The sequence below is a fragment of the Rhodamnia argentea genome, chromosome 1 (assembly GCF_020921035.1).
Source record: "Rhodamnia argentea isolate NSW1041297 chromosome 1, ASM2092103v1, whole genome shotgun sequence".
In the NCBI taxonomy this organism is placed as follows: domain Eukaryota; kingdom Viridiplantae; phylum Streptophyta; class Magnoliopsida; order Myrtales; family Myrtaceae; genus Rhodamnia; species Rhodamnia argentea.
In genome coordinates, this window is record NC_063150.1 from 30484765 (window position 1) to 30510471 (window position 25707).

Genomic DNA, 25707 nt, shown 5'->3' on the forward strand with positions numbered 1-25707 from the left:
AATGGACTGTTGAGGCAAACCAGATTGAGTTGATCTGTTTCCTTTTTCAGCAAAACCATGACTAAAAAGACAATGCTCATCCACTTCCATACGTACACTTCTATGTTGTTTCATAATTCATCACACAACCCAACAGGGAAATTGGACTCTCCATCTGTTAATATTTCATTGTTTATCCAATTCTATTTCCATCCTCAATCTGTTACCTTACAAAAACGTGGAAAAAATTTACTTAAAAAGTCTTAACTTATGGAATTTTTACCAATTCACTCATGCACTATGCAAAGATCAAGGCACCCATCTCGTCTCAAGAAATATTTGGTCTATTTTCATGATTGGTTAGTGATTTTAGTCTGTAGGTGTAATGCCTGAGTCCCTCACGGATCTATTACTTTCCAAACATATCGTCCTATTTGTGCTAATTGAATTTTAAATATTTATATTTATTTTTTATATTATTTTATTAATTTTTATTAATTTTTTCTTTTTTTAACTATGGTCGGCCTAGGTCAGGACGAGGCCATTGTGGCTGCGGGCAAGGTTGCCTTGTCGGATTTGGGTGAGGCCATGGTGAGGCTGGCCTCGCCCAAATCGTCGCAAGGGCTCGGCAACCCATGCCGAGCATAATAATCAAAAAGAAAAGGGTGAAAATAAAAGAAAAGAAAAAAATTAGGAAAAAAATAAATATTGAAATATTATTGAAGTTGTTTATGTTAGTGTCGGTTGTGTCATGTAGGATGACCGACATTCATATTAACAGTTTATAGCTAAAATTTACCGAATGGACTTAATTGCCAAAATGTGAAAATGTTTAGAGCTCGGTTGGTACAATTAAAATATTTAAGATTGAATTAGTAAAAGTACAATATATTTAGGACTTTCTTTGGTAATTTTCCCAAAAACACGACCAATTCAGCAAGCTTAACAGTTTTATAGGGATCTATTTCATACAGCGTGTGAAAGACAATTTGGTGTTTATCTATTTTTCCTTTCAATTTTTTTAGCATTTTTTGATTTTGCCTAATATCCAATTTAATGACGGAAATATAATCAATTGAAGTCTTCTCAAATTTCGAATAAATTGAAGTATTTTTTTTGAGTGAAGATTTAATTCCAAAGACTTTCAAATATATTCTAATGGAATTCAGTTAGTACCAAATAAAACTAAACCGTTAACTACCGCCTCCCAGCATTGAGATTTTGCGCGGGGTTTGGCCGTGAAGAGAGTTAAAAAGGCACGCCCTTTCAAGATTCCGTCACACCCGATTTACCGATCATACTTCCAACTCTTTTAGCTCTGTGAAAGAGTCGACCATGGCGTCTCCTTCGTCTACTCCCCTCAGAGGTCTCTCTCTCTCTCTCTCTCTCTCTCTCTGTATGTGTGTGTAATGGCCGGGAAACAGAGGAGTACGTCATCACTGTGTGATGATGATGAAGTGTTCTTAACTCTGTTTTCGAACAAATTTTGCAGTGTCCCCGGAACTCCTGAGTTTTCTGAGTGCTGTTGGGGCCGGAAATCTTGGCTTACTTAAGCGTACATCTTGGCTTTCTTCTTTTTCTTGCCGTCTTTTTCTTCTGTCTTCTTTTTGGCCCTTCTGGTCCGAGCTTTGGTTTCTCGGGATTTCTACATAGTGTGCTGCATCTATCGAATAATGTGGTGAAACAGAGTTGGCATCGCAACTCGATGATGGGAGAGGGATGGAAAGAACTATTGCGGATGCAAGGGACGATAAGGGACGCGGGCTGCTTCATTCGGCCGCGACAGAGGGTAATATCAGACTGTGCAAGTACTTGTTGGAGGAGTTGAAGCTTGATGTGAGCCCGAAAGATGTTGAGGGTATCCCCGCTTTTAGCTGTATCTATTTTGCTCTGTTAGTTTATGAGATTTGTGTATAAGAGTGGAAGCCTGGTTTTGCAAGTGGGAGATGAATAACTTTCTGAAAATTTGTTTCTTTTTAAGGTTTCACTCCTCTTCATCATGCTGCTGCATCGACGCATATTGAAACAGCAAAGTATCTAATAGATCGAGGTGCCAATCCTGTTATACCTAATAATAAGGGTCTAACGGTGTTGCATTACGCTGGTGGGTCAGGTAAGTAATTTTCTGTAACATTTGGTAAGCATCTATGTTTACCAATTGCTGCAATTGCTTTCCCAGATATATGCAGCGTGCACACAAAAACACGAGAGAGTGCACATTGCATCTTGTCATGGTCAACTGAAGATGGACATGCTCATCTGTGATTAATATCTTTGCAGGGAACATTGAATTGATGGGCTTTCTACTTTCTAAAGGGGTCAACATTGATTGTCAAAGCTCTTCTGCCAGCCCTTTAATGTTTTCTGCTGCCTGTGGTCAGCAAGATGCTGTAAAGTTTCTCTTAGAACATCATGCTAACGTAAGCTTGAGAAATTATTTAATCTCTTAAATTTTCTCTTTTGTCACGGACTTCTGTGAGCCCGAATATCTGTATCCATATGGAGAGAGAGAGTGGCAACTTCATGGCTATGCCTTCTGCATGTGCACTTGTCTTCATGAACAGAAGGCAAGAAATATATTCTTCTGTAATCAATGATAGGGAGATAGAGAGAGGAAGAAAGGGAAAGGTGGAAATGGTTGCCTGGTTGGAGGAATCTAGCTGTTCTCCGATGAGCGTGTGGTCCAGCGCAATGCACGGAGTTAGCTTTTATGTTTGAAGTAAACATCTCATCTTTGGATGCATTAACGATGAAGTGGATGTTGGTGGATTGAAAGTTGAGATATTATATTATGATTGCTATGATATTACTTCGATTCGAGATGGCAAGGAAGAGCTTGCATACATTTTTTGGCAACAAAAGAGAGAAACCAACAGTGGAACGTTTGAGAATCAAATTGCTATTTTGTGTCTCTTCTCCATTTATATCAGCATTGTGCTGAGATTATTCCTTAGCACTGACAGAAAAAGAGTTTTTGGATGGGGTGGAGCAGTTGGTTTTCAATTTGATTATTTCTGTTTTGCAGCCAAATGCAGAAACTGCTGATCGTTTAACTCCGCTCTTTGCATCTGTCAATAACAGTTCGCTTGAATGCTTAAAGCTCTTGATTCAGGTTTGAATGACTTTTACACATTTAAGTCAAATTTCAGTCAGTCTCCACTGATATTTATGCTTGCTTCTTTGTATCCTTTAGTTGTGCCTTCTTAATGCTGTGTACTATTCTATGAATTAAACTCCGATTATAGTAGCGCATAATGGAATCAGCATCCCTTTCTTGCTAACATTCAAGTTCCATGGAAGACTCAATTTAATTCCGAAGATTTACAAAAGGGTTATGTCTGTTTACCTCTTTTTAATGTTCAATAGTACCATTTATACTCTATTTGAAAACAGTACTGTGGCTTCTTGGAACTCCGACTGATGCCCTTGCTTGCTTTTATGTGCTTACGTCTAGCGTAATAACTCCCATGTGCACATAATTTCGACGTCCATGCAGTGGGGTGCCCAGGTGAAAGTTACTTTGCCTAAAGGAGGAACACCTCTGCATGTTGCTGCGTTGAGGGGGAACCTCGACGTCATAAATTGCTTACTAGAAGCTGGAGCTGATCCCAATGTCAGAGACGAGGTCGAGCTTTAATACTCCTTCAGTTTTAATCTCATGCTCATTCCCTACTTCTGAAAGCTTGTTTAATTGCAAATGGAGTAATTTGCAGAGAAAAAGGAACAGCTCCATCACATTATGCTTTCACTTCAAAATCAGAAAATTAGAAAGATATTAAAATCTAAGGATTAGGAAAAATTTCTAAATGACATTGAATGAAGGTACAATTCAAACAATACAAGAGAGGAAAAAGAAAAGCCACTCTAAATACTTGACTTAAATTCCTTATTGCTAATCTCGTTTTCACCTTTATCGAAGAAGATTCATTGAAGGTCTTTTGGCTGTGGATCATTCAGTAAAGATCATGATGTGTTCTGGTCATCGCAGGATGGGATGACACCCATACAACTTGCAGCACGAAGTGGCAATCGTGCAGCCGTGGAGATTTTTTTTCCAAAGACTTCAGAAATCAAAACTATTCCATGGAGTGTGGACGGAATCATGGTGCATTACCAGGCTGAATATGTTGAAATGCAGGTACTGAGGTCCCTGCCGTGTGTGTCTTTTTTCTACCTCCTCTTGCTCCATGTGAATGTGGTTAAAAATATCCAAATTTTGATGGATTTTCTAGTCTTTATTTTGCTAGATGATTCCGATGGTTTTTCTGATTGGGATGTTATTGTGAAGGAAAACTATATTGAAGAGGAAAACTATATTGAAGCGACTCTTATTACGTGATGGCAAAAGCCTCTTTTTGTATATAAATCTTATGATTCGTGTAGGCTTGTAGATCACTCACTTAACGTGTAATGTTCGATGTGGACATATCAAGCAGAAAGCTTTAGATGAAGAAGCAAAACAGAAAGCTGCAGAAGCAAAACAGAAAGCTGCAGAAGCAAAATCAAGGGGAGATGATGCCTTTCGAAGAAAGGACTATCGAGCAGCTGTATACGCTTACACACAAGTAAATTCTTCTTCTGATTCCACTTCCATGTGAATGTATTGTCATTTAGTCACCTCTTTTCTCCTGTATAGCAAAGATAGAAACATTTTCTGGCTACTATATCAGATATGGCTCAAAACAAAACATCTACCTCTGAAGTGCTCTCAATCTGACTCGAATGAACTGCTCTTTTGGTTTGTTTATCACAGGCAATAGGCTTCGATCCAAATGAGGCAACTTTGCTTTCCAACCGAAGTCTTTGCTGGTTTCACTTGGGACAAGGTGAACAGGCTCTAGTTGATGCAAAGGCCTGCAGGGAGCTTAGACCAGATTGGCCCAAAGCTTGCCATAGGGAAGGTGCAGCTTTGAGTCTTTTGCAGGCATGTGTTCACTTATTCTCTAGTCCATTTGTCCATCACCGATGTTCCTGTTTGTGCCTGTATGTACCTATATATGACTGGGAAATCTACTGCAGAGATTTGACGAAGCAGCCAATGCTTTCTCCGAGGGTGTCAAGCTTGACCCCGAAAGTAAGGAGCTTGCAAAGGCTTTCAGGTTAGGCTGAGCAGACTTATCCAATTTGAATTACGAACGAATGTGTCAAGTTTGTGTGTGCCTAACACTGCCATATCCCGTTTCTTCTGTCCGTGGAGAAGATTTCATGGTCTAGAATGCAGAAGTATCTGTTCCTGGCAAATGCATTGTCATTGCTGTTTTTAATTAACTAGAATTTTGCATGAAATATGAGTTCGTTTTTTGACGTGTTTTCTGGTATTTGCAGAGAAGCTGTCAAAGCTGGAAGGAAGTTCCGAGGGACGCAGAAAAAGAGCTCTTGACTTGAAATGCTTGAGAAGCCGTGAGAAAAAAACTTGATGCTCGAGTCGAAGGGACATTGCTCGTGACAGCCGTGCGCCATTTTCCCTGTGACTGATGGCATTAACCTTCTTTTTTTGTTTTTTTTTTCCTTTTGAGCTTGTACGAATTTTGTGAATCGGTTGCAGATCGTGTTCTTGGTAATGAAATCTATGCAGTTTTGTCCGAGGCGAGGCTTGCTGTTGTAAGGTCTGTGGAGGCAAACCAGAGTAACTTGCTCTGTTTCCTTTTTCAGCAAAACCATGACTAAAAGAGAAGGCTCATCCACTACCATACAGAAACTTTTATGTTACTTTCATAATTCATCACACAACCCAACAAGGAAATTGGAGTCTCCATCTGATGGTATTTCATTATTCATCCAATTCCATTTCCATCCTCAATTTGTTACCTTACAAGAACGCTGGGAAAATTACCAAAAAAGTCTTCAACCTTTTGCACTTTCATCAATTCAGTTGAAAACTTTTTAATCGTGCCAATAAAGTCCCACACTTCTTCACGTTTTACTAATTGAATCACTTTGGTCAATTTTGACTAGAAATTGCTGACATGGACGTAAGTCGTTTTACTTGGCATGACTGGCGTTGACATGGACACTTTTTAAATAATATGTTGAAATTTTTCTATTTTGATAGGGATGACATTAACCTGCTCACTTTCAGTATGATATGACGATCATCTCTTTGAATTGCATACCTAAATGGAATCAATGCATTATGGGAGGAGGTTTTAAGACTGGCGTGAAGCAATCAAGCATCAAATTTTCGTTGAATGTGCCCCTGTTTTGGGACTTCTTTTGTCTTATAAACCCTGGAGAATTTGGCTGAGTCCGGACCGCTTCGAATTTTGTGTTAGGGTTCTAGGACTTTGAATAAGGGCCTAAAGTGCCTATGGCTGTTTCAAAGAAAGGCAAAATATTTTGGCTGGTCAAGTGCATTTTTGTCTAAAGAGAAATTTTAATCTATATTTTAGATTAATTAGATTAAAAATTAAACAAAACTAAAAATTTTTCAAAAACAAAAAAAGTGCAGGTGAGAGGGATGCCCGACCCTCACCAGGCGCCCGGCAACCCCACCGACCATTGCCGACGCCCCACTAGCGATGGGGGTGGCGGCCACGAGTGGAAGGGCAACCCCGTATTTTTTTGTGTGTTTTTATTTAATTTAATTTAAATTTTTAGCCCCTCCTTTTTTTTTTTCCTGTTTTGAGTTTGTCTTTTTTATGGAAAAATGTTGGAAAAAAGTAAAAAATTAAATGATGAAAATGCCTTTGACCGGCTGGTGAGCTAGATCTTTTTTTGAGATTGACAAGGCCATCTCAGGCTCTTATTTTAAATAAGACCCATCTCAAACTCTTATTTGAGAATTTTCCCCCCAAAATTTTGTGAGAAATACATTTATGTTGTCAACGGTCAAACAATTTGATTATTTCGCTTTAGTCTTAAATCTTTATCGGAACGTATAGTCAAGTCATAAACTTATGGTAGGAAGTGCAATTTCTAGATGTCACGTGCGCGCAGATTCTGGTATTGTTCGCTAAAAGAACTCAATTGTGCGTATTTTTTTGTTTTCAATTGAAAAAAACGAAAAGAAACTAAGTCAACCTAATTTTTCTCCCTGGAATTCAGTTAGTACCGAATAAACAAAGTCAACAACATCTAACTGTTAACTGATATCACTCAGCATTAGCCCGGCCCGCACTCCGCACTGAGTTTTTGCGCGGGGTTTAGGCCGAAAGAAACCGTTAAAAGGCAATGCCCTTTCAAGATTCTGTCAAACCTACATTCTCTTTGAGCTCTGTGAAAGTGTCGACCATGGCGTCTTCTTCGTCTACTCCCCTCACAGGTCTCTCTCTCTCTCTCTCTCTCTCTCTCTCTCTCTCTCTCTTTCTGTATCGTCACAGTTTGAACAGGAAACAGAGAAGTCCTGGGTTTGATGATGATGAAGTGTTCGTAACTTTGTTTTCGAACCAAATTTTGCAGTGTCCCCGGGAGTCCTGGCTTTTCTGAGTGCAGTTCGTGCAGGAAACCTTGGCTTACTCAAGGGTACATCTTGACTTCTTCTTCTTTTTCTTCTTCTTTCTTTGTTCTTTCACCCCTTTTGGTCCGAGCTTTGGTTTCTTTGCTTTGGGATTTCTACATAATGCACTGGATCCGCCAAATGATGTGGTGAAACAGAGTTGGCTTCGCAACTCGATGATGGGAGAGGGATGGCAAGAACTATCGCGGATGCTAAGGACGATAAGGGATGTGGGGCACTTCATTTTGCCGCGACAGAGGGCAATATGGAAGTTTGCAAGTACTTGTTAGAGGAGTTGAAGCTTGATGTGGACCCAAAAGATGTTGATGGTATCCCTGCCTTTAGCTATGTCTATTTGGCTCTGTTAGTTTTTTGATATTTGTGTATAAGAGAAGACGCCTGGTTTTGTGAAACTTGAGTCTTTTCGGGCTACTGCTTTTCATCGGGTTGTGGCTACCCTGCCACGGTTCACTATCGATTGTAATTGTGCGAAAATTTAATTCTTTTTCAGGTGATACTCCTCTTCATCACGCTGCTAGATCAGTGCATATTGAGATAGCAAAGTATCTAATAGATCGAGGAGCCGATCCTGCTTTACCTAATGATGGTGGTCTGACGGTAGTGCATTACTCTGCTGGGTCAGGTAGGTCAATTTCTTTAAAATTTGGTAAGCATCTACGTTTATCAATTGCACAATTGCTTTCCCAGATATTGCTAACAATTATGATTCTTCATGCGCGCACACAATATCACGAGCATGTGCACATTGCATCTTGTCACGGTCAACTGAAGACGGACATGCTTACCTGTGATCATTTCTTTGCAGGGAACATTGAATTGATGAACTTTCTACTTTCTAAAGGGGTCAACATTGATTGTCAAAGCACTTCTGGCAGCCCTTTAATTTTTTCTGCTGCCTGTGGTCAGCAAGATGCTGTAAAATTTCTCTTAGAACATCATGCTAATGTAAGCTTGAGAAATACGAAATCTTTTAAATTTTCTCTTTTGTCAGGGACTTCTGTGAGTCTGAATATCTGTATTCATATATAGAGAGAGAGAGTTACCACTTCGTGGATATGCCTTCTGCATGTGCACTTGTCTTCATGAACAAAAGGCAAGAAATATATTCTTCTCTAATTAATGACAGAGAGAAAGAGAGAGGAAGAAAGAGAAAGGTGGAAATGGTTGCCTGGTTGGAGGAATTTAGCTGTTCTGTGAGATGCTATAGTAATAAGCATGTGGCTCTGCGCAATGCATGGAGTAAGCTTTTCTGTTCTAAGTTTCCTGCATGTGCTAAAATTATCTCAATTAGCATTGAATTTATGTTTGGTCAGCAGTGGTTTTAGTGGATTTCCATTGAGCAGTTGTATTTTCCATTGTCAAGTTCCGTACAGATTACAGTGGATTCTCCTTAATTTGATAGGGAAAAATCTGAGACCTGTTGAATCAACTTAGAGCATACTGTGTTCCAAGTAAACATCTAATCGACAAACATATTATCATTGTGGACACATCCTCACCTTTGGATTCAATGATGATGAAGTGGATGGGTGGATTGAAAGTTGAGATATTACATTATGATTGCTATGATATCACTTCGATTCGAGATGGCAAGGAGCAGCTTGCATACATATTTGGCAACAAAAGAGAGAAACCAATGGTGGAATGTTTGGGAATCATTTCTTTGTTTGCCTATCACATTGTCAAATTGCTATTTCATGTCTCTTCTCTGTTTTATATCAGCATCGTGCTGAGGTTATTCCTTAGCAGTGACAGAAAACGAGTTTTGGGATGCGGTGGAGCAATTGTTATCTAATTTTATCACTTCTGTTTTGCAGCCCAATGCGGAAACTGCTGATCGTTTTACTCCGCTCTTTGCATCTGTCACTATCAGTTCGCTTGAATGCTCAAAGCTGTTGATTCAGGTTCATATCATCCTGAATATACAGTTATTGTTAAATCACTTTAGTTTTCTTGTACTCCAAGCTGCCTTTCTGTCTCCATTCTCCGTCTTACCCATTGTATCTGTTAACAATTTGCATGGGTTAGTTGACACTATATTACTTTACCTAAGTTTCAGTCAGTCTCAACTGACATGCATTCTTGCTTATTCGTATCTTGTAGTCGTGCCTTCTTAATGCTATGTGCTATTCTACGAATTATACTCCGATTATAGTAGCACATAATGGAATCAGCATCTCTTTCTTGCTAACATTCAAGTTCCATGGAAGACTCAATTTAATCCTGAAGAATTACAGACGGGTTATGTCTATTTACCTCTTTTTAAAGCTCAAAGGTACCATTTATACTGAATTTAATCCTGAAGATTTACAGATGGGTTGGAACTCCGACTGATGCCCTTGCTTGCTTTTATGTGCTTACGTCTAGCGTTATAACTCCAATGTGCACATAATTTTCATGTCCATGCAGGGGGGTGCCCAGGTGAATGCTACTTTGCCTGGAGGACGAACACCTCTGCACATTGCTGCTTTCATGGCGAGCCTCGACGTCATAAATTGCTTACTAGAAGCAGGAGCTGATCCCAATGTCAGAGACGAGGTCGAGCTTTAAGGCTTTAGTACTCCTTAACTTTTAATTTCATGTTCATATAACTACCCACATCCCCCCCTCTCCCCCTCTTTCTGCAAGCTTGTTCAAATGCAAATGCAGAAATTTACAATTCCAACAATGCAAGAGAGGAAAATGAAAAGCCACTTAAATTCCTAATTGCTAGTCTCGTTTTCACCTTTATTGAAGTAGATTCATGGAAGGTCTTTTGGCAGAGGATCATTCATTAAAGATCATGATCTGTTCTGGTCATCACAGGATGGGATGACACCCATACTACTTGCAGCACAAACTGGCAACCTTGCAGCCGTGGAGATTCTTTTTCCAAAGACTTCAGAACTCAAAACTATCAAGCAGAAAGCTGCAGAAGAAAAATCAAAGGGAGATGATGCTTTTCGAAGAAAGGACTATCAAGCAGCTGTAGACGCTTACACACAAGTAAATTCTTCTTCTGATTCCACTTCCTTGCAAATATATTGTCATTTAGCAAAGACAGAAACAATTTTGGTTTGGTTATCACAGGCAATAGATTTTGATCCAAATGATGCGACTTTGCTTTCCAACCGAAGTCTTTGCTGGATTCACTTGGGACGAGGTGAACACGCTCTCGTTGATGCAAAGGCCTGTAGGGAACTTAGACCAGAATGGCCCAAAGCTTGCTATAGGGAAGGTGCAGCTCTGAGTCTTTTGCAGGCATGTGTTCACTTATTCTCCAGTCCTTGAGTCCATCTTTGCGTTTGTGTTTGTGCCTCTGTGCACCTTTACATGACTGGGAAATCTACTGCAGAGATTTGATGAAGCAGCTGATTCTTTCTACGAGGGTGTCAAGCTTGACCCTGAAAGTAAGGAGCTTGCAGACGCTTTCAGGTTAGGCAGAGCAGACTTCCCCAATTTGTGTTCTGGAATTATCCGTGACTAAAGAAAAGGTTAATGCTGAAAGTTTGTGTGCGCCTTACACTAAAGCCTCTGAAAATGCAGAAGTATCTGTTCCAGGCAAATGCATTTTCTGCTGTTGTTTTCAGTTAACTAGAAGTTTGCATGAAATATGAGTTTATCCTTTTGACATGTTTTCTGGTCTTTGCAGAGAAGCTGTCGAAGCTGGAAGGAAGTTCCAAGGGACGGACAAAAAGAAAACTTGATGCTCGAGTCCGAGGGACATTGCTTGGCTTTTTTTTTTTTTTTTTTTGGTTTTCCATTTTGAGCTTGTTCGGATTTTGTCCATCAGTTGCAGATAGTGTTCTTTGTAATTAGCACTATCCAGTTTTGTCCGAGGTGAGGCTTGCTATTGTAAGGTTTCTCCATAAACTGAGAATGGTTTTGCTCGGCCTTGGTCCTTGAGCCGTGTGACCGATCTATTTGTTCTTGGCTCGTCGACGGACCCAAAAGAAAGAAATGATTTTGTTTCCAAGTATCATAGTTGAAGTTTCACATATCTTCTCTAATGGTCTGTTGAGGCAAAACCATGACTCAAAGAGAAGAAGGCTCATCACTTCCATACAGAAACTTCTATGTTGTTTCATAATTCATCACACAACCCAACAAGGAAATTGGAGTCTCCATCTGATGATATTTCGTTATTTATCAAATTTCATTTTTCCATCCTCAATCTCTTACCTTCAACATAATGGGGAAAATTATCAAGAAAGTTATAAACCTATTACACTCTTGTCAATTCCGTTCTAGACTTTTTAATTGTGCCAATTAATTCCTAAACCTTTTTCAAGTTTTACTAAATAACTACATCCGGCTAATTTTGGCCAGAAATTATTGACATGAATGCTGGCCAAGTTGATGTAGACGATTGTTATTATTAATTTTTATTTTTTCTTTTCTAATTTTCTTTTATTTTTCCTTCTTATCCTTTTCATTGTTGCTGGCAAGGGTTGATGCCCTCTCCTGTGGCTGGCAATCCTCACCCACGCCCTAGGTCAAGTGAGGGGCGGGTGACCCTCTCCCGCCGGCCATTGTAAAAAAATTGTAAAGAGGGCAAATGGAAGAAAAGAAATAAAAAGGAAAAAAAAAAGCTAAAATAAATAAATAAAAAGTATTATTAAATTCTCCACGTTAGAACCGACCGTGCTACGTAGAAAATTGTCATCCATGTTAGCGATTTTCGACTAAAATTGACTGGATAGACTTAATTGGCAAAACATGAAAGGGTTTAGAACTCAATTAATGCATTTAAAAGATTATAGGGAAAAAACCACCAGAAACCCTAAATTATGCCAACTGTGATACATTTACCCTAATTTTTTTTTGTGACACCAAAAATCCCAAACTTTTACTTATGTGATGCATTTACCCTAAACTTTTTCTTATGACACCGAAAACCCTAAACTTATACCCATGTTACATATTCACCCCAAACTATTTTTTTGTGACATCAAAAATCTTAAACTTGTATCCGTGTGACTCGTTTACCTCAAAATTTGGGATAAATATGTCATATGCCTACAAGTTTGGGGTTTTTGGTGTCACAACAAAAAGTTTGGGATAAATGTGTCACACGGGCACAAGTTTGGGGTAAATGTGTCACATGGGTACAAATTTAGGATTTTTGGTGTCATAAAGAAAAGTTTGGGGTAAATGTATCACAACGGGCATAGTTTAGGATTTTTGGTGGCATTTTCCCAAGATTATAAGTAAAAGTACATTAGTTTTGAGACTTTTTTAGTAAATTTTCCCGAAAATGTGAACAATTCGACAAGCTAACAATTTTATATCGGTCATTTCATTTCATTATTAATACAGGTCGTGTGAGACAATTTGGTACTTATCTACATTTTCTTTTACTTTTTGGCCACATATGTGTTATCCAGTTTAATTTCGCCTTTTGGCATTTTGATTTTGCGTCTTGCTACTTAACTTACTTATTATAAATATCCAACTTAATGATAGAAATACAATCATTTGAAGTCTTCTACAATTTCCAACAAATTAAATTCTATTTTTTGAGTGAAGATTTAAGTGTCATTTTTACAAAGTGACTTGTAAGCCAAGATAAGCCAAAAACAATTCCCCTAAAATTTGAATGAATTGGCCACAAGTCCTAAATTTGGAAAAAATCCAAATAAGGGCCCGAAGTACCCTTATTTATCAAATAAGAGTATGAAGCGGATCTTCTTTCAAAAAAGAGCTTGCCCTCGCCGGCCCGCTAAATATTCTAGCCGATCAAGGGCATTTTTGTCTAAATACAATTTAACCTAAATTTTAGTTAAATTATATTAAAAATGAAAAAAAAAAAAACTAAGAGTTTCTCAAAAGAAAAAGATATAGGCGAGAGGGCTGCCCTAGCCTCGTGCACCGATGCCCCATTGTTGATGGGGCGGCGGCCATAAGTGGAGGGGCAGCCTTCCCCCTGTAATTTTTTTTGGGTGTGTGTGTGTGTTTTTTTATTTTATTTTATTAATTTTATGTTTTTATTTTTTTTTTCCTTTTTGAGTTTGAATTTTTTATGGAGAAATTTTGGAAAGGAAAATAAAAAGTAAAGCACGAAAATCCCGACTAGTTGGTGAGGTACACCATTTTTTGAGATTGATATGGCTACTTCGGGCTCTTATTTTAAATAGGGATGATCGATTCTAAGTTCCGTATAAGTTCTACCCGGCACTTGAAACATACATGTTGAAACATGTTCCTCAATTTTTGGAACTTGGAAGCTATCTGTCATACCCCGAAAGTTAGAATATACCCTGTTATTGGTTCTAGGTTCAATTCCGGGGTGACTAGGAACATATCAATTTATTTTATTTTCTTTTAATTTTTACCTAAGCAAAATGAAAGTGAACGCAATAACCGCTAAGCGGTCCATAAAATGTGGACAATAATCGGCATCAATTAAACATATATCAAGCTTATACAGTGAGTGTGAACGACTTATTGAATGATATATCGGACCGACAAAATGAGGATAGCGGCGCCTCGCCGATGCAAGGGGCCGTACCTCAACAGAACAAGGAGATCGGCTCAAACTCCAACTCTTCCTTAAATTTGTGAGCTATACATATATGTTGCCAACGGACAAATAATTTGATTGTTTTTCTTAAGTCTTAAATTTTTTTCGGAAAGTATAGTCCGAGTTATAAACTTATCCTAGGAAATGCCCTTTTTTCAATTAAAAAAGAGATCGAAGACGACGTATACATGATAATTCTAAAGACATTCAATGTACTCTTTCTCCCTGGATTTCAGTTAGTACCAACTAAAACTAAGTCAACAACAACTAACTGTTAACTACCACCACTCAGCATTAACCCCGCCCGCAATCCGCACTGAGATTTTGCTCGGGGTTTGGCCCTTTCAAGATTCTATCACACTCGATCCACCGATCATACTTCATTCTCTTTGAGCTCTGTGAAAGCGTGGACAATGGCGTCTCCTTCGTCTACTCCCGTCACAGGTCTCTCTCTCTCTCTCTCTCTCTCTCTCTCTCTATGTGTGTGTGTGTGTGTGTACTGTGTGTGATGGATGGGAAAAAGAGGAGTACGCATCTTCATCGTTTTAGTTTACAGCGACTGTTGCGTGCTTTTTGGTGAAGTGTTCTTAACTTCGTTTTTGAACCAAATTTTGCAGTGTCCCCGAAAGTCCTGGCTTTTCTGACTGCTGTTGGGGCCGGAAATCTTGGCTTACTCAAGAGTACATCTTGGCTTCTTCTTTTCCTTGCTGACTTTTTCTTCTTCTTCTTTTCGGCACTTTCGGCCCGAGCTTTGGTTTCTGTCCTTTAGGATTTCTTCAAATAATGTGGTGAAACAGAGTTGGCTTCGCAACTCGATGATGGGAGAGGGATGGCAAGAACTATTGCGGATATTAAGGATGATAAGGGACGTGGGGCGCTTCATTTTGCCGCAACAGCTGGCAATATCGAACTATGCAAGTACTTGTTGGAGGAGTTGAAGCTTGATGTGAACCTGAAAGATGTCGAGGGTATCCCCGCTTTTAGCTGTGTCTAATTTTCTCTGTTATTTTTTGAGATTTGCGTGCAAGAGTAGAAGCGTGGTTTTGCGAAACTTGAGTCTTTTTGGGCTACTGCTTTTCGCCGGGTCACTATCAATTATACCTGCAAGTAGGGGATGAATACTTTTCCGCAAATTTGTTTCTTTTTCAGGTATCACTCCACTTCATCATGCTGCTGGATCGGAGCACATTGAAACAGCAAAGTATCTAATAGATCGAGGTGCCGATCCTGCTATACCTAATGATAATGGTCTGACAATCTTGCATTACTCTGCTGGGTCAGGTAAGTCAATTTCTGTGACATTTGGAAAGCATCTATGTTTACCAATTGCCACCTTTGCCTTCCCAGATATAGCTAACAATTATGATTCTTCATATTGAGTTAGCGATCACTCTGTCTCTCTCTCTTCTCTCTGTTCTCACACACACACACACACACATGCACACACGAGCGAGCACAGACACAAACATGTATATGCATGCGTGCACAAAATCACGAGCGCGTCCATCTTGTCATGGTCAACTGAATATGGACATGTTTATCTGTGCTTATTTCTTTGCAGGGAACATCAAATTGATGAACTTTCTACTTTCTAAAGGGGTCAACATTGAGTGTCAAAGCTCTTCTTGCAGCCCTTTAATTTTTTCTGCCGTCTGTGGTCAGCAAGATGCTGTAAAAGTTCTCTTAGAACATCATGTTAATGTAAGTTCAAGAAATACGCGATCTCTTAAATTTTCTCTCTTGTCTTCATGAACAAAAGGCAAGAAACATGTTCTTCTGTAATCAATGATACAGAGAAAGGTGGAAATGGTTATCGGGTTGGAGGAATTTAGTTGTTCTGTGATGATGCTATAGTAATAAGCATGTGGCCCAGCGCAATGCACGGAGTTAGCTTTTTTGTTCGGATTTTACTGCATGTAATAAAATCAAGAAAATTTTATATACACTGGCATTTTGTATGTCATGCCATTGATGTTTGGTCAGTAGTGGTTGTAGTGGCTTTTCATTATGTAGCTGTATTTCCATCGTCAAATTCCCTCCAGAATACGGTGGATTCTCTTTAATTTTTTTGATGTTAGGGAAAAATCTGAGACTTGTTTAATCAACTTAAAGCATATGTTGTATTCCAAGTAAATGTCTCATCTTTGGATGCATTAACAATGAAGTGGATGGGTGGATTGAAAGTTGAGATTATTCATTATGATTGCTATGATATTACTTCGATTCAAGATTATTCATTAGCAGTGACAGAAAAGGCGTTTTGGGATGGGGTGAAGCAGTTGGTATTCAATTTTATGTCTTTTTTGCAGCCAAATGCACAAACTGTTGATGGTTTAACTCCGCTCTTTGCATCTGTCAATAACGGTTCGCTTGAATGCTTAGAGCTGTTGATTCAGGTTTGTATGACTTTCACACATTTCTTCCTAAATATACAGTTGTTGTTTGATTACTTTAGTTTTCTTTTACTCCAAGCTGCCTTTATGTCTCCACTATAGTCATTGTATCTTTCAACAAAGTGCACAGGTTAGTTGGCACTATATTGCTGTACTCAAGTTTCATTGAGTCTGCACTGATATTCATATCCTTCAGTCGTGCCTTCTTAATGCTGTGTGCTATTCTATGAATCAAAAACTATATTTCTTGCTAACATTCAAGTTCCACGGAAGACTCACTTTAATCCTGAAGATTTCAGAAGGGTAATGTCTGTTTACCTCATGTTAATGTTCAAAAGTACCATTTATACTCGATTTGAAAACTGTACTGTGGCTGCTCGGAACTCCGACTGATGCCCTTGTCTGCTTTTATGTGCTTACGTCTGGTGTTGTAACTACCATGTGCACATAATTTTGATATCCATACAGTGGGGTGCCAAGGTGAATGTCACTTTGCCTGAAGGAGAAACACCTCTGCACGTTGCTGCTTCCAAGGGGAAACTCGACATCATAAATTGCTTACTAGAAGCAGGAGCTGATCCCAATGTCAGGGACGAGGTTGAGCTTTAAAGCTTTTGTACTCCTTAAGTTCTAATGTCATGTTCATATGACAACTTTCTTCTCTCCCCCACCCCCCCACTCTTCCCCCTTTTTGCAGAGAAAAAGGAACAGTTCTTTTCGATTGATGATTGTTTCATATTTTTGCGTGGTCCATGCTCCATGACTAATTACTTGTTTAAACTAAAAGCAATCACGTTATGTTTCACTTCAAAATCTGAAAATAAAAAAGATACGTAAAATCTAAAGATTATGAAAAATTTCTACGCGACCAAAGTTGATATGTTTTGAAAAGGTGTTTGGCATTGAATGAATGTACAATTCCAACAATACAGGAGAGGAAAAAGAAAAGCCACTCTAAACACTTAGCTTAAATTCCTAATCGCTAATCTAGTTTACTTTTTTCTTCACCTTTATTAGCAGTGGATCATTCATTAAAGACCATGATTTGCTCTGGTCATCACAGGATGAGATGACACCCATACAAGTTGCAGCACGAAGAGGCTATCGTCCAGCGGTTGAGATTCTTTTTCCAAAGACTTCAAAAATTGAAACTATTCCATGGAGTGTGGATGGAATCATGGTGCAGGTACTGTTGTTGAAAATTTCCAAATTTTGATGGATAATCTAGTCAAGATGATAGATGGTTTTTCTGATTGGGATGTTATTGGTTAATGCCTAAGATCTTTAATGATAAAATTGCCCAACGGGATGAACGCAGAGGTTCGTTTTACCTTGCTCGCTGTTATGACAAGAAAGATGGTTTTCTGTATCTGGGGTCTCATATCTTGAGAGTAATGATCGTCCATGGACGGTAATTTTCGACAAGATATGCCAGCCCGACTTGTGAAGGAAAACTATATTGAAATGGAAAACTATATTGAAGCAACTCTTATTACAAGATGGCAAAAAGCCTCTTTTTCCATATGAATCTTATTATGCGTGCAGGCTTGTAGATCACTCACATTACGTGTAGTGTTTGATATATTAGCTTTCTTAGGTAAGTGGAGAAGCAAAACAGAAAGCTGCAGAAGCAAAATCTAGGGGGGATGATGCTTTTCGAAGAAAGGACTATCAAGCAGCTGTAGATGCTTACACGAAAGTAAATTCTTCTTCTGATTCCACTTCTTTGCAAATGTATTGTCATTTAGTCAACTTGTTTCTCTTGTAAAGCAAAGTTAGAAACATTTTCTGGCCACTATATCAGATATGGCTCAAAGAATACATCTAGCTATGGAGTGCTCTCAATCTGACTCAATGAACCGCTCTTTTGGTTTGGTTATCACAGGCAATAGACTTTGACCCAAATGATGCGACTTTGTTTTCCAACCGAAGTCTTTGCTGGATTCACTTGGGACAAGCTGAACACGCTCTAGTTGATGCAAAGGCCTGTAGGGAACTTAGACCAGAATGGCCCAAAGCTTGCTACAGGGAAGGTGCAGCTTTGAGTCTTTTGCAGGCATGTGTTCACTTATTCTCCTAGCCCATGAGTCCATCTTTGCGTTCGTGCTTGCGCCTGTGTTTACCTTTATGTGACTGGGAAATCTACAGCAGAGATTCGACGAAGCAGCCAATTCTTTCTATGAGGGTGTCAAGCTTGACCCTGAAAGTAAGGAGCTTGCAGATGGTTTCAGGTTAGGCTGAAAAGACTTCTCCAATTTGAATTGTGAACAAAAGCGTGACTAGATTTTAGGTTTTGGAATTATCCTTGATTAAAGAAAAGAGTGATAGTGTCAAGGAGTTCTGTCTATGGAGAAGATTTCGTGGTCTAAAATGCAGAAGTATCTGTTCCTGGCAAATGCATTTTCAGTTGTTGTTTTCAGCTAACTAGAATATGGGTTTGGGTTTAGCCTTTTGACATTCTGGTCTTTGCAGAGACGCTGTCAAAGCAGGAAAGAAGTTCCATGGTACGGACAAAACAAGTTCATGACTTGAAATGAATGAGATGCCGTGAGAAGAAAACTAGATGCTCGAGTTGGCGGGGCATTGCTTGCTTTTTTTTTTTTGTTTTCCTTTTTGAGCTTGATTTTGTCCATCAGTTGCAGATGGTGTTCTTGGTAATGAGCTCAATGCAGTTTAGTCCAAGGTGAGGCTTGCTGTTGTAAGGTTTCGCCATACATTGAGAATGGTTTGCTCGGCCTTGGTCGTTGGGCCGTGTGACCGATCTATTTGGTCTTGGCTCGTCGACGGACCCAAAAGAAAGAAATGATTTTGTTTCCAAGTATCGTAGTTGAAATTTCACATATCTTCTCTAATGGTCTGTTGAGGCAAACCAGAGCAACTTTCCCTGTTTCCTTTTTAAGCAAAACGATGAGCAAAAGAGAATGCTCATCCACTTCCATACATACACTTCTATGTTGTTTCATAGTTCATCACACAAACCATTAAAGGAAATTGGAGTCTCCATCTGATGATATTTCATTATATATCCAATTCTTTTTCCATCTTCAATTTGTTACCTTCAACAACGTGGGGAAAATCATCAAAAAAGTCATAAATCTATTGCACTAATGCTAATTTAGTTCTAAACTTTTTAATTGTACCAATGAAATCCTAAATCTTATTGCATTTTGTTGAGTGTATCCATCCGGCTAAATGTGTCCGAAAATCACCGACGTAGATGCCGGCTAAGTTGATGTGGGCAATTCTTTAATATTTTTTCAAATTTGTTATTAATTTTTGTTTTCTTTTTTTCTTTTTTCTCTCTTTTCCTTCTTTTCTTGTTTTTACTGTGGCTGGCGAGGGTTGCTGCCCTCTCCTATGGTCGACGAGGCTAGCCTCACCCATGGCCGAAGGGCCTACAACCCTTGCTCGCTGGCCACAGTAAAAAAATGTAAAGAGGGGAAAAAAATCATTGCCGTTCGTGTCACGTAGGACAGTCGGCATTCACATCAACGATTTCCAACTAGAATTATCCGGATGGACTTAATCGAAAAAATGTGAAAAGATTTAGAACTCAATTGGTACAATTAAAAGGTTTATAACTTAATTTGTAAAAACACATTAATTTTAAGATTTTTAAGGTAATTTTTCCTCAAAACGTGACCAATTCAACAAGCCAACAATTTTATGTGGGCCATTTCATTTCATTACTAAAAGAGGTTGTGTGAGACAATTTGGTGTTTATCTATTTCTTTCTTTTAATTTTTGTCCACAAGTGTGTTATCCAGTTTGATTTCGCCTTTTAGCATTTTGATTTCGCCTTTTGCTGCTTAACTTACTGATTATAATATTTGAATGAATTACAAGTCCTAAATTTGGGAAAATTGCAAATAAAAGCCTCAATTGCCCTTATTTTCTTAAATAAGGGCTTGAAATAGCCATGACCGTTTCAAATAAGGGCTTGACCTCACTAGGCGGTTAGACATTCCGGCCGATCAAGGGTATTTTTGTCTAAAGACAATTTTAATCTAAATTTTAATTAAATCAGATTAAAAGTTTAAAAACTTAAAGGTTTAAAAAAATAAAAAAATATAGGTGGGAGGGTTGCCGCTCTACTTGTGGTCGACACCCCACCGGCGATGGGGCGGCTGCCACATGCGGAGGGGAAGCCCTCTTGCCTGTATTTTTTGTGTTTTAGCCTTTTTTTTTTCTTTTTTGAGTTTGTCTTTTTTATGGAAATTTTTTGGAAAAAATATGCAAACTAAAGGATGAAAATGCTCTTGACTAGCTAGTGAGGCAAATCCTTTTTCACGACTAACATAGCCACTTCAGGTCCCGATTTGAAATAAGGTCCATTTCATGCCCTTATTTGAGAAAATGAGAGCACTTTGTACCCTTATATCAAACAATGTTCACTTTAAGCCCTTATTGGAGAAACGAGGCCAGATCCTTATTTGAAACTTTTCCGAAATACATTTATGCTGTCAACAAATAAATAATTTGGTTGTTTTGTTTAAATGTTAAATCTTTATAAGAAAGTATAGTCGAGTTATAAATTTATGGATGTCACTTGCGCGCAAATTCTGAATGTCATGTGCGCAATTTTGTACACCTAAGTAACAATTCCAAAGACTTTCAACGCACTTTTTCTCCCCGGAATTCAGTTAGTACGGAATAAACTAAGTCAACAACATCCGACTGCAAACTACCGCCACTCAGCACTGAGATTTTGTGCGGGTTTGGCCATAAGGAACAGTTAAAAGGCAAGGCCCTTTCAAGATTCTATCACACCCGACCCACCGATCATACTCCATACTCTTTGAACTCTGTGAAAGCGTCGACCATGGCGTCTTGTGCGTCTACTCCTCTCACAGGTCTCTCTCTCCCTCTGTATGTGTGTGTGTAATGGCCGGGAAAAGGAGGAGTATGTATCATCACCATTTGAACACGAAACTGAGAACATTTTCACCATTTTAGTTTGCAGTGACTGTAGCGTGCTTTTTGATTGTGACGAAGTGTTCTTAACTTTGTTTTTGAACCAAATTTTACAGTGTCCCCGGAAGTCCTGCATTTTCTGAGTGCTGTTCGGGCTGGAAATCTTGGCATACTCAAGAGTACATCTTGGCTTCTTCTTTTTTTGCGGCCCTTTCGGTCCGAGCTTTGGTTTCTTTCCTTCGGGATTTCTACATAATGCGCTGCATCTGAATAATAATGTGGTGAAACAGAGCTGGCTTCGAACTTGATGATGGGAGAGGGATGGCAAGAACTATTGCGGATGTCAAGGACGATAAGGGACGTGGGGCCCTTCATTTTGCTGCGATAGAGGGCAATATCGAACTGTGCAAGTACTTATTAGAGGAGTTGAAGCTTGATGTGAACCAGAAAGATGTTGAGGGTATCCCGCTTTTATCTGTATCTATTTTGCTCGGTTAATATTTGAGATTTGTGTATAGGAGTGGAAGCCTAGTTTTGTGAAACTTGAGTCTTTTCGGGCTAGGCTACCATGGTTCACTATCAACTTGAGTCTTTTTGGGCTAGGAGATGAATACTTTTCTGAAAATATGTTTCCTTTTCAGGTTTCACTCCTCTTCATCATGTTGCTGGATTGGCGCTTACTGAAACAGCAAAGTATCTAATAGATCGAGATGCCGATCCTCTTATACCAAATGATAAGGGTCTAACAGCATTGCATTACTCTGCTGGGTCAGGTAAGTTTATTTCTGTAACATTTGGTTAGCATCTAATTTTACCAATTGCCACAATTGCTTTCCCATATAGCTAACAATTACGATTCTTCATACCAAGTTGGCCATGTATCTCTCTCGTGCACATTGCATCTTGTCATGGTCAACTGAAGATGGACATGCTTATCTGTGCTTATTTCTTCGCAGGCAAAATTGAGTTTATGAACTTTCTACTTTCTAAAGGGTTCAACATTGATTGTCAAAGCTCTTTAGGCAGCCCTTTATATTTTTCCGCTGGCTGTGCTCGGCAAGATGCTGTAAAATTTCTCTTAGAACATCATGCAAACGTAAGCTACAGAAATACGTAATCTCTTGAATTTTCTCTTTCATTGCGGACTTTTGTGAGCTTGAGTATCTGTATCCATAGACAGAGACTTGCCACTTCGTGGATATGCTTCTGCATGTGCACTTGTCTTCATGAACAAAAGGCAACATATATATTCTTCTTTAATCAATTATAGATAGATAGAGAGAGGAAAAAAGAGAAAGGTGGAAATGGTTGCCCGGTTGGAGGAATTTAGCTGTTCTGTGATGACGCTATAGCAATAAGAATGTGGCCCTGCACAATGCACGGAGTTAGCTTTATGTTCGAAGTAAAAGTCTCATCATTGGATGCATTAATGATGAAGTGGATGGGTTGATTCAAAGTAGAGGTATCACATTATGATTGCAAGGAACAGCTTGCATACAATTTTTTGGCAACAAAAGAGAGAAAACAACGATGGAACCTTTCAGAATCATTTCTTTGTTTTCCTCTTTCATATCTCTTCTCCATTTGTATCAGCATTGTGCTGAGATTATTCAATAGCAGCGACAGAAAAGGAGTTTTGGGATGTGGTGGAGCAGTTGGCATTTAATTTTTATTAATCCCATTTTGCAGCCCAATGCGCAAACTGTTGATGGTTTTACTCCGCTCTTTGCAGCCATCACTAACGGTTCGCTGGAATGTTTAAAGCTGTTGATTCAGGTTTGTATGACTTTTACACATTTAAGAGCTAATTTCTTCCTGAATATACAGTTGTTGTTTGATTACTTTAGTTTTCTTGTACTCAAAGCTGCCTTTCTGCTCACAATTTGCATAGGTTTGTTGACCACTATATTGCATAGGCTAGTTTGATATGCATGTTTGCATAGGTTCATGCAGTGTGCTATTCTATGAATTAAACTTTGATTATAGTAGCACATAATGGAATCAGCATCCCTGAACAATCAAGTTCCACGGAAGACTCAATTTAATCCAGAAGATTTACAGAAGGGTTATGTCTGTTTACCTCCTTTTAATGTTCAAAAGTACCACTTATACTTTATTTGAAAACAGTAATGTGGCTGGTTGGAGCTCCGACTGATGCCCTTGCCCGCTTTTATGTGCTTACGTCTAGCGTTATAACTCCCATGTGTGCATAATTTGTTGTCCATACAGTGGGGTGCCAAGGTGAATGTTACGTTGCCTGAAGGAGGAACACCTCTGCACGTTGGCACTTACAGGGGGAACCTCGATGTCATGAATTGCTTACTAGAAGCAGGAGCTGATCCCAATGTCAGAGACGAGGTCGAGCTTTGAAGCTTTAGTAATCCTAATGTTTTAATTTCATGTCCGATTGATGATTGTTTCATATTTTTGCGTGGTCCATGCTCCTTCAAAAATTATTAACGTGTTATTTGTTCAAACTAAAAACAATCACATTATATGTTCTGGAAAGGTCTATGACATTGAATGAAGGTAAAATTCCAACAATACAAGAGAGGAAAAAGAAAAGCCATTCTAAACACTTCAACTTAAATTCCTAATCACTAATCTCGTTTATGATTTTCTTCACCTTTATCGAAGTAGATTCATGGAAGGTCTTTTGGCAGTGGATCATTCATTAAAGATCATGTTTTTTCTGGTCATCACAGGATGGGATCACACCCATACAACTTGCAGCACGAAGAGGCAATCGTGCAGCCGTGGAGATTCTTTTTCCAAAGACTTCAAAAATCAAAACTATCCCATGGAGTGTGGGTGGAATCATGGGTGCATGTGCAGGCCGAACATGGTGATATGCAGGTATCAAGGTCCCTGCTGTGTATTGCTTTTTTCTACCTCCTCTTGCTCCATGTGAATGTTGTTGAGAATTTCCAAATTTTGATGGATTTTTCTAGTCTTTATTTGGCTAGATGATTCAGATGATTTTTCTGATTCAGATTTTATTGGTTAGTGCTTAAGAGCTTTACTGATAAGTTTGCCCAATGGGATGAAGGCAGAGGTTCATTTTACCTTGCTCACTGTTACGTCCAGAAAGATGGTTTTCTGTATCTAGGGTCTCATATCTTGAAAGTGATGGTCGTCAATGGAGGGTAATTTCCAACAAGATATGTCAGCCCGACTTGTGAAGGAAAACTATATTGAAGCGGAAAACTATACTGAAGCGACTCTTACTACAAGATGGCAAAAAGCCTCTTTTTGTACATAAATCTTATGAATGCAACAAAGACATGAAATTATTTGGTTGATCCATCATGTATGTGATTTGTGCAGGCTTGTAGATCACACGCTTTACGGGTAATGTTTGATGTGTACATATTGCATGCGCGAATATCTATCTATTTAAGCTTGCGATATATTAGCTTTCTCAGTTAAGTCGAGAAGCAAAACAGAAAGCTGCAGAAGCAAAATCAAGGGGAGATGATGCTTTTCAAAGAAAGGACTATCAAGCAGCTGTAGACGCTTACACACAAGTAAGTTCTTCTGATTCCACTTCCGTGCAAATGTATCGTCATTTAGTCAACTCGATTCTCCTGTATAGCAAAGATGGAAACATTTTCTGGCTACTATACCAGATATGGCTCAAAAGAACCACTCTTTTGGTTTGGTTATCACAGGTGATAGACTTTGATCCAAATGATGCGACTTTGCTTACCAACCGAAGTCTTTGCTGTATTCACTTGGGACAAGCTGAACACGCTCTAGTTGATGCAGAGGCCTGTAGGGAACCTAGACCAGATCGGCCCAAAGCTTGCTACAGGGAAGGTGCAGCATTGCGTATTTTGCAGGCATGTGTTCACTTATTCTCTAGTCCATTAGACCATCATTGGCGTTAGTGTTTGTGCCTGTATATGACTGGGAAATCTACTGCAGAGATTTGACGAAGCAGCCAAATCTTTCTACGAGGGAGTCAAGCTTGACCCTGGAAATGAGGAGCTTGCAAACGCTTTCAGGTGATGCTAAGCAGACTTCTCCAATTTGAATTACGAACAAATGCGCAACTAGATTTGTGTGCGCCTAACTAAAGCCTCTGAAAACTAACTGTGATTGCGAGATAGAGTGATAGTGTCATGGAGTTGTGGGACACTTACCATAGTCTAAAATGCAGAAGTATCTGTTCCTGGAAAATGCATTTTCATTTGTTTTTAGTTAACTACAAGTTTGGGTGAAATATGAGTTTAGCCTTTTGACATGTTTTCTGGTCTTTGCAGAGAAGCCGTGGAAGCTGGAAGGAAGTTGATGCTCGAGTCGGAGGGACATTGCTTGCGATAGCCGGGCACCATTTTCCCTGAGAACGATGGCATTAACCTTTTTTTTTTGTCCCTTTTCCTTTTTGAGCTTGTACAAATTTTGTCCATCAGTTGCAGATCGTGTTCTGGTAATGAGCTCAATGCAGTTTTGTCCAAGGT

General features: G+C 39.1%; 2 protein-coding genes across 5 annotated transcripts; both read left to right on the forward strand.

The window, feature by feature from the left end:
• Positions 1-1234: 1234 nt before the first annotated feature.
• LOC115743865 (putative ankyrin repeat protein RF_0381) lies at positions 1235-5578 on the forward strand. Of its 2 annotated transcripts, none has more exons than XM_030678844.2 (12): positions 1235-1345; positions 1472-1534; positions 1667-1837; positions 1961-2092; positions 2260-2399; positions 3005-3091; positions 3476-3604; positions 3968-4117; positions 4416-4544; positions 4733-4903; positions 4999-5078; positions 5305-5578. In XM_030678844.2, exons 1-12 carry the CDS (start codon positions 1315-1317, stop codon positions 5357-5359), a joined length of 1338 nt encoding a protein of 445 aa, XP_030534704.1. In that variant the 5' UTR covers positions 1235-1314; the 3' UTR covers positions 5360-5578. The 2 variants fall into 2 exon arrangements, with proteins under 2 accessions (XP_030534704.1, XP_048136318.1); XM_048280361.1 differs by lacking the exon at positions 5305-5578 and adding an exon at positions 5187-5243 and having other exon boundaries at positions 4999-5107.
• A 1539-nt stretch (positions 5579-7117) lies between these two features.
• LOC115743944 (ankyrin-1-like) lies at positions 7118-25666 on the forward strand. 3 transcript variants are annotated; one of them, XM_048280351.1, is made up of 14 exons: positions 7118-7240; positions 7378-7440; positions 7573-7743; positions 7926-8057; positions 8241-8380; positions 9253-9339; positions 9845-9973; positions 17394-17516; positions 20284-20286; positions 24080-24100; positions 24670-24771; positions 24916-25086; positions 25172-25251; positions 25510-25666. In XM_048280351.1, exons 1-14 carry the CDS (start codon positions 7150-7152, stop codon positions 25568-25570), a joined length of 1374 nt encoding a protein of 457 aa, XP_048136308.1. In that variant the 5' UTR covers positions 7118-7149; the 3' UTR covers positions 25571-25666. The 3 variants fall into 3 exon arrangements, with proteins under 3 accessions (XP_048136308.1, XP_048136311.1, XP_048136306.1); XM_048280349.1 differs by lacking the exons at positions 7378-7440; positions 7573-7743; positions 7926-8057; ... (1 more) ...; positions 9253-9339; positions 9845-9973 and adding exons at positions 14555-14617; positions 14735-14905; positions 15087-15218; ... (1 more) ...; positions 16247-16333; positions 16799-16927 and having other exon boundaries at positions 7131-7240; XM_048280354.1 differs by lacking the exons at positions 17394-17516; positions 20284-20286; positions 24080-24100; positions 24670-24771 and adding an exon at positions 10241-10420.
• Positions 25667-25707: the final 41 nt, after the last annotated feature.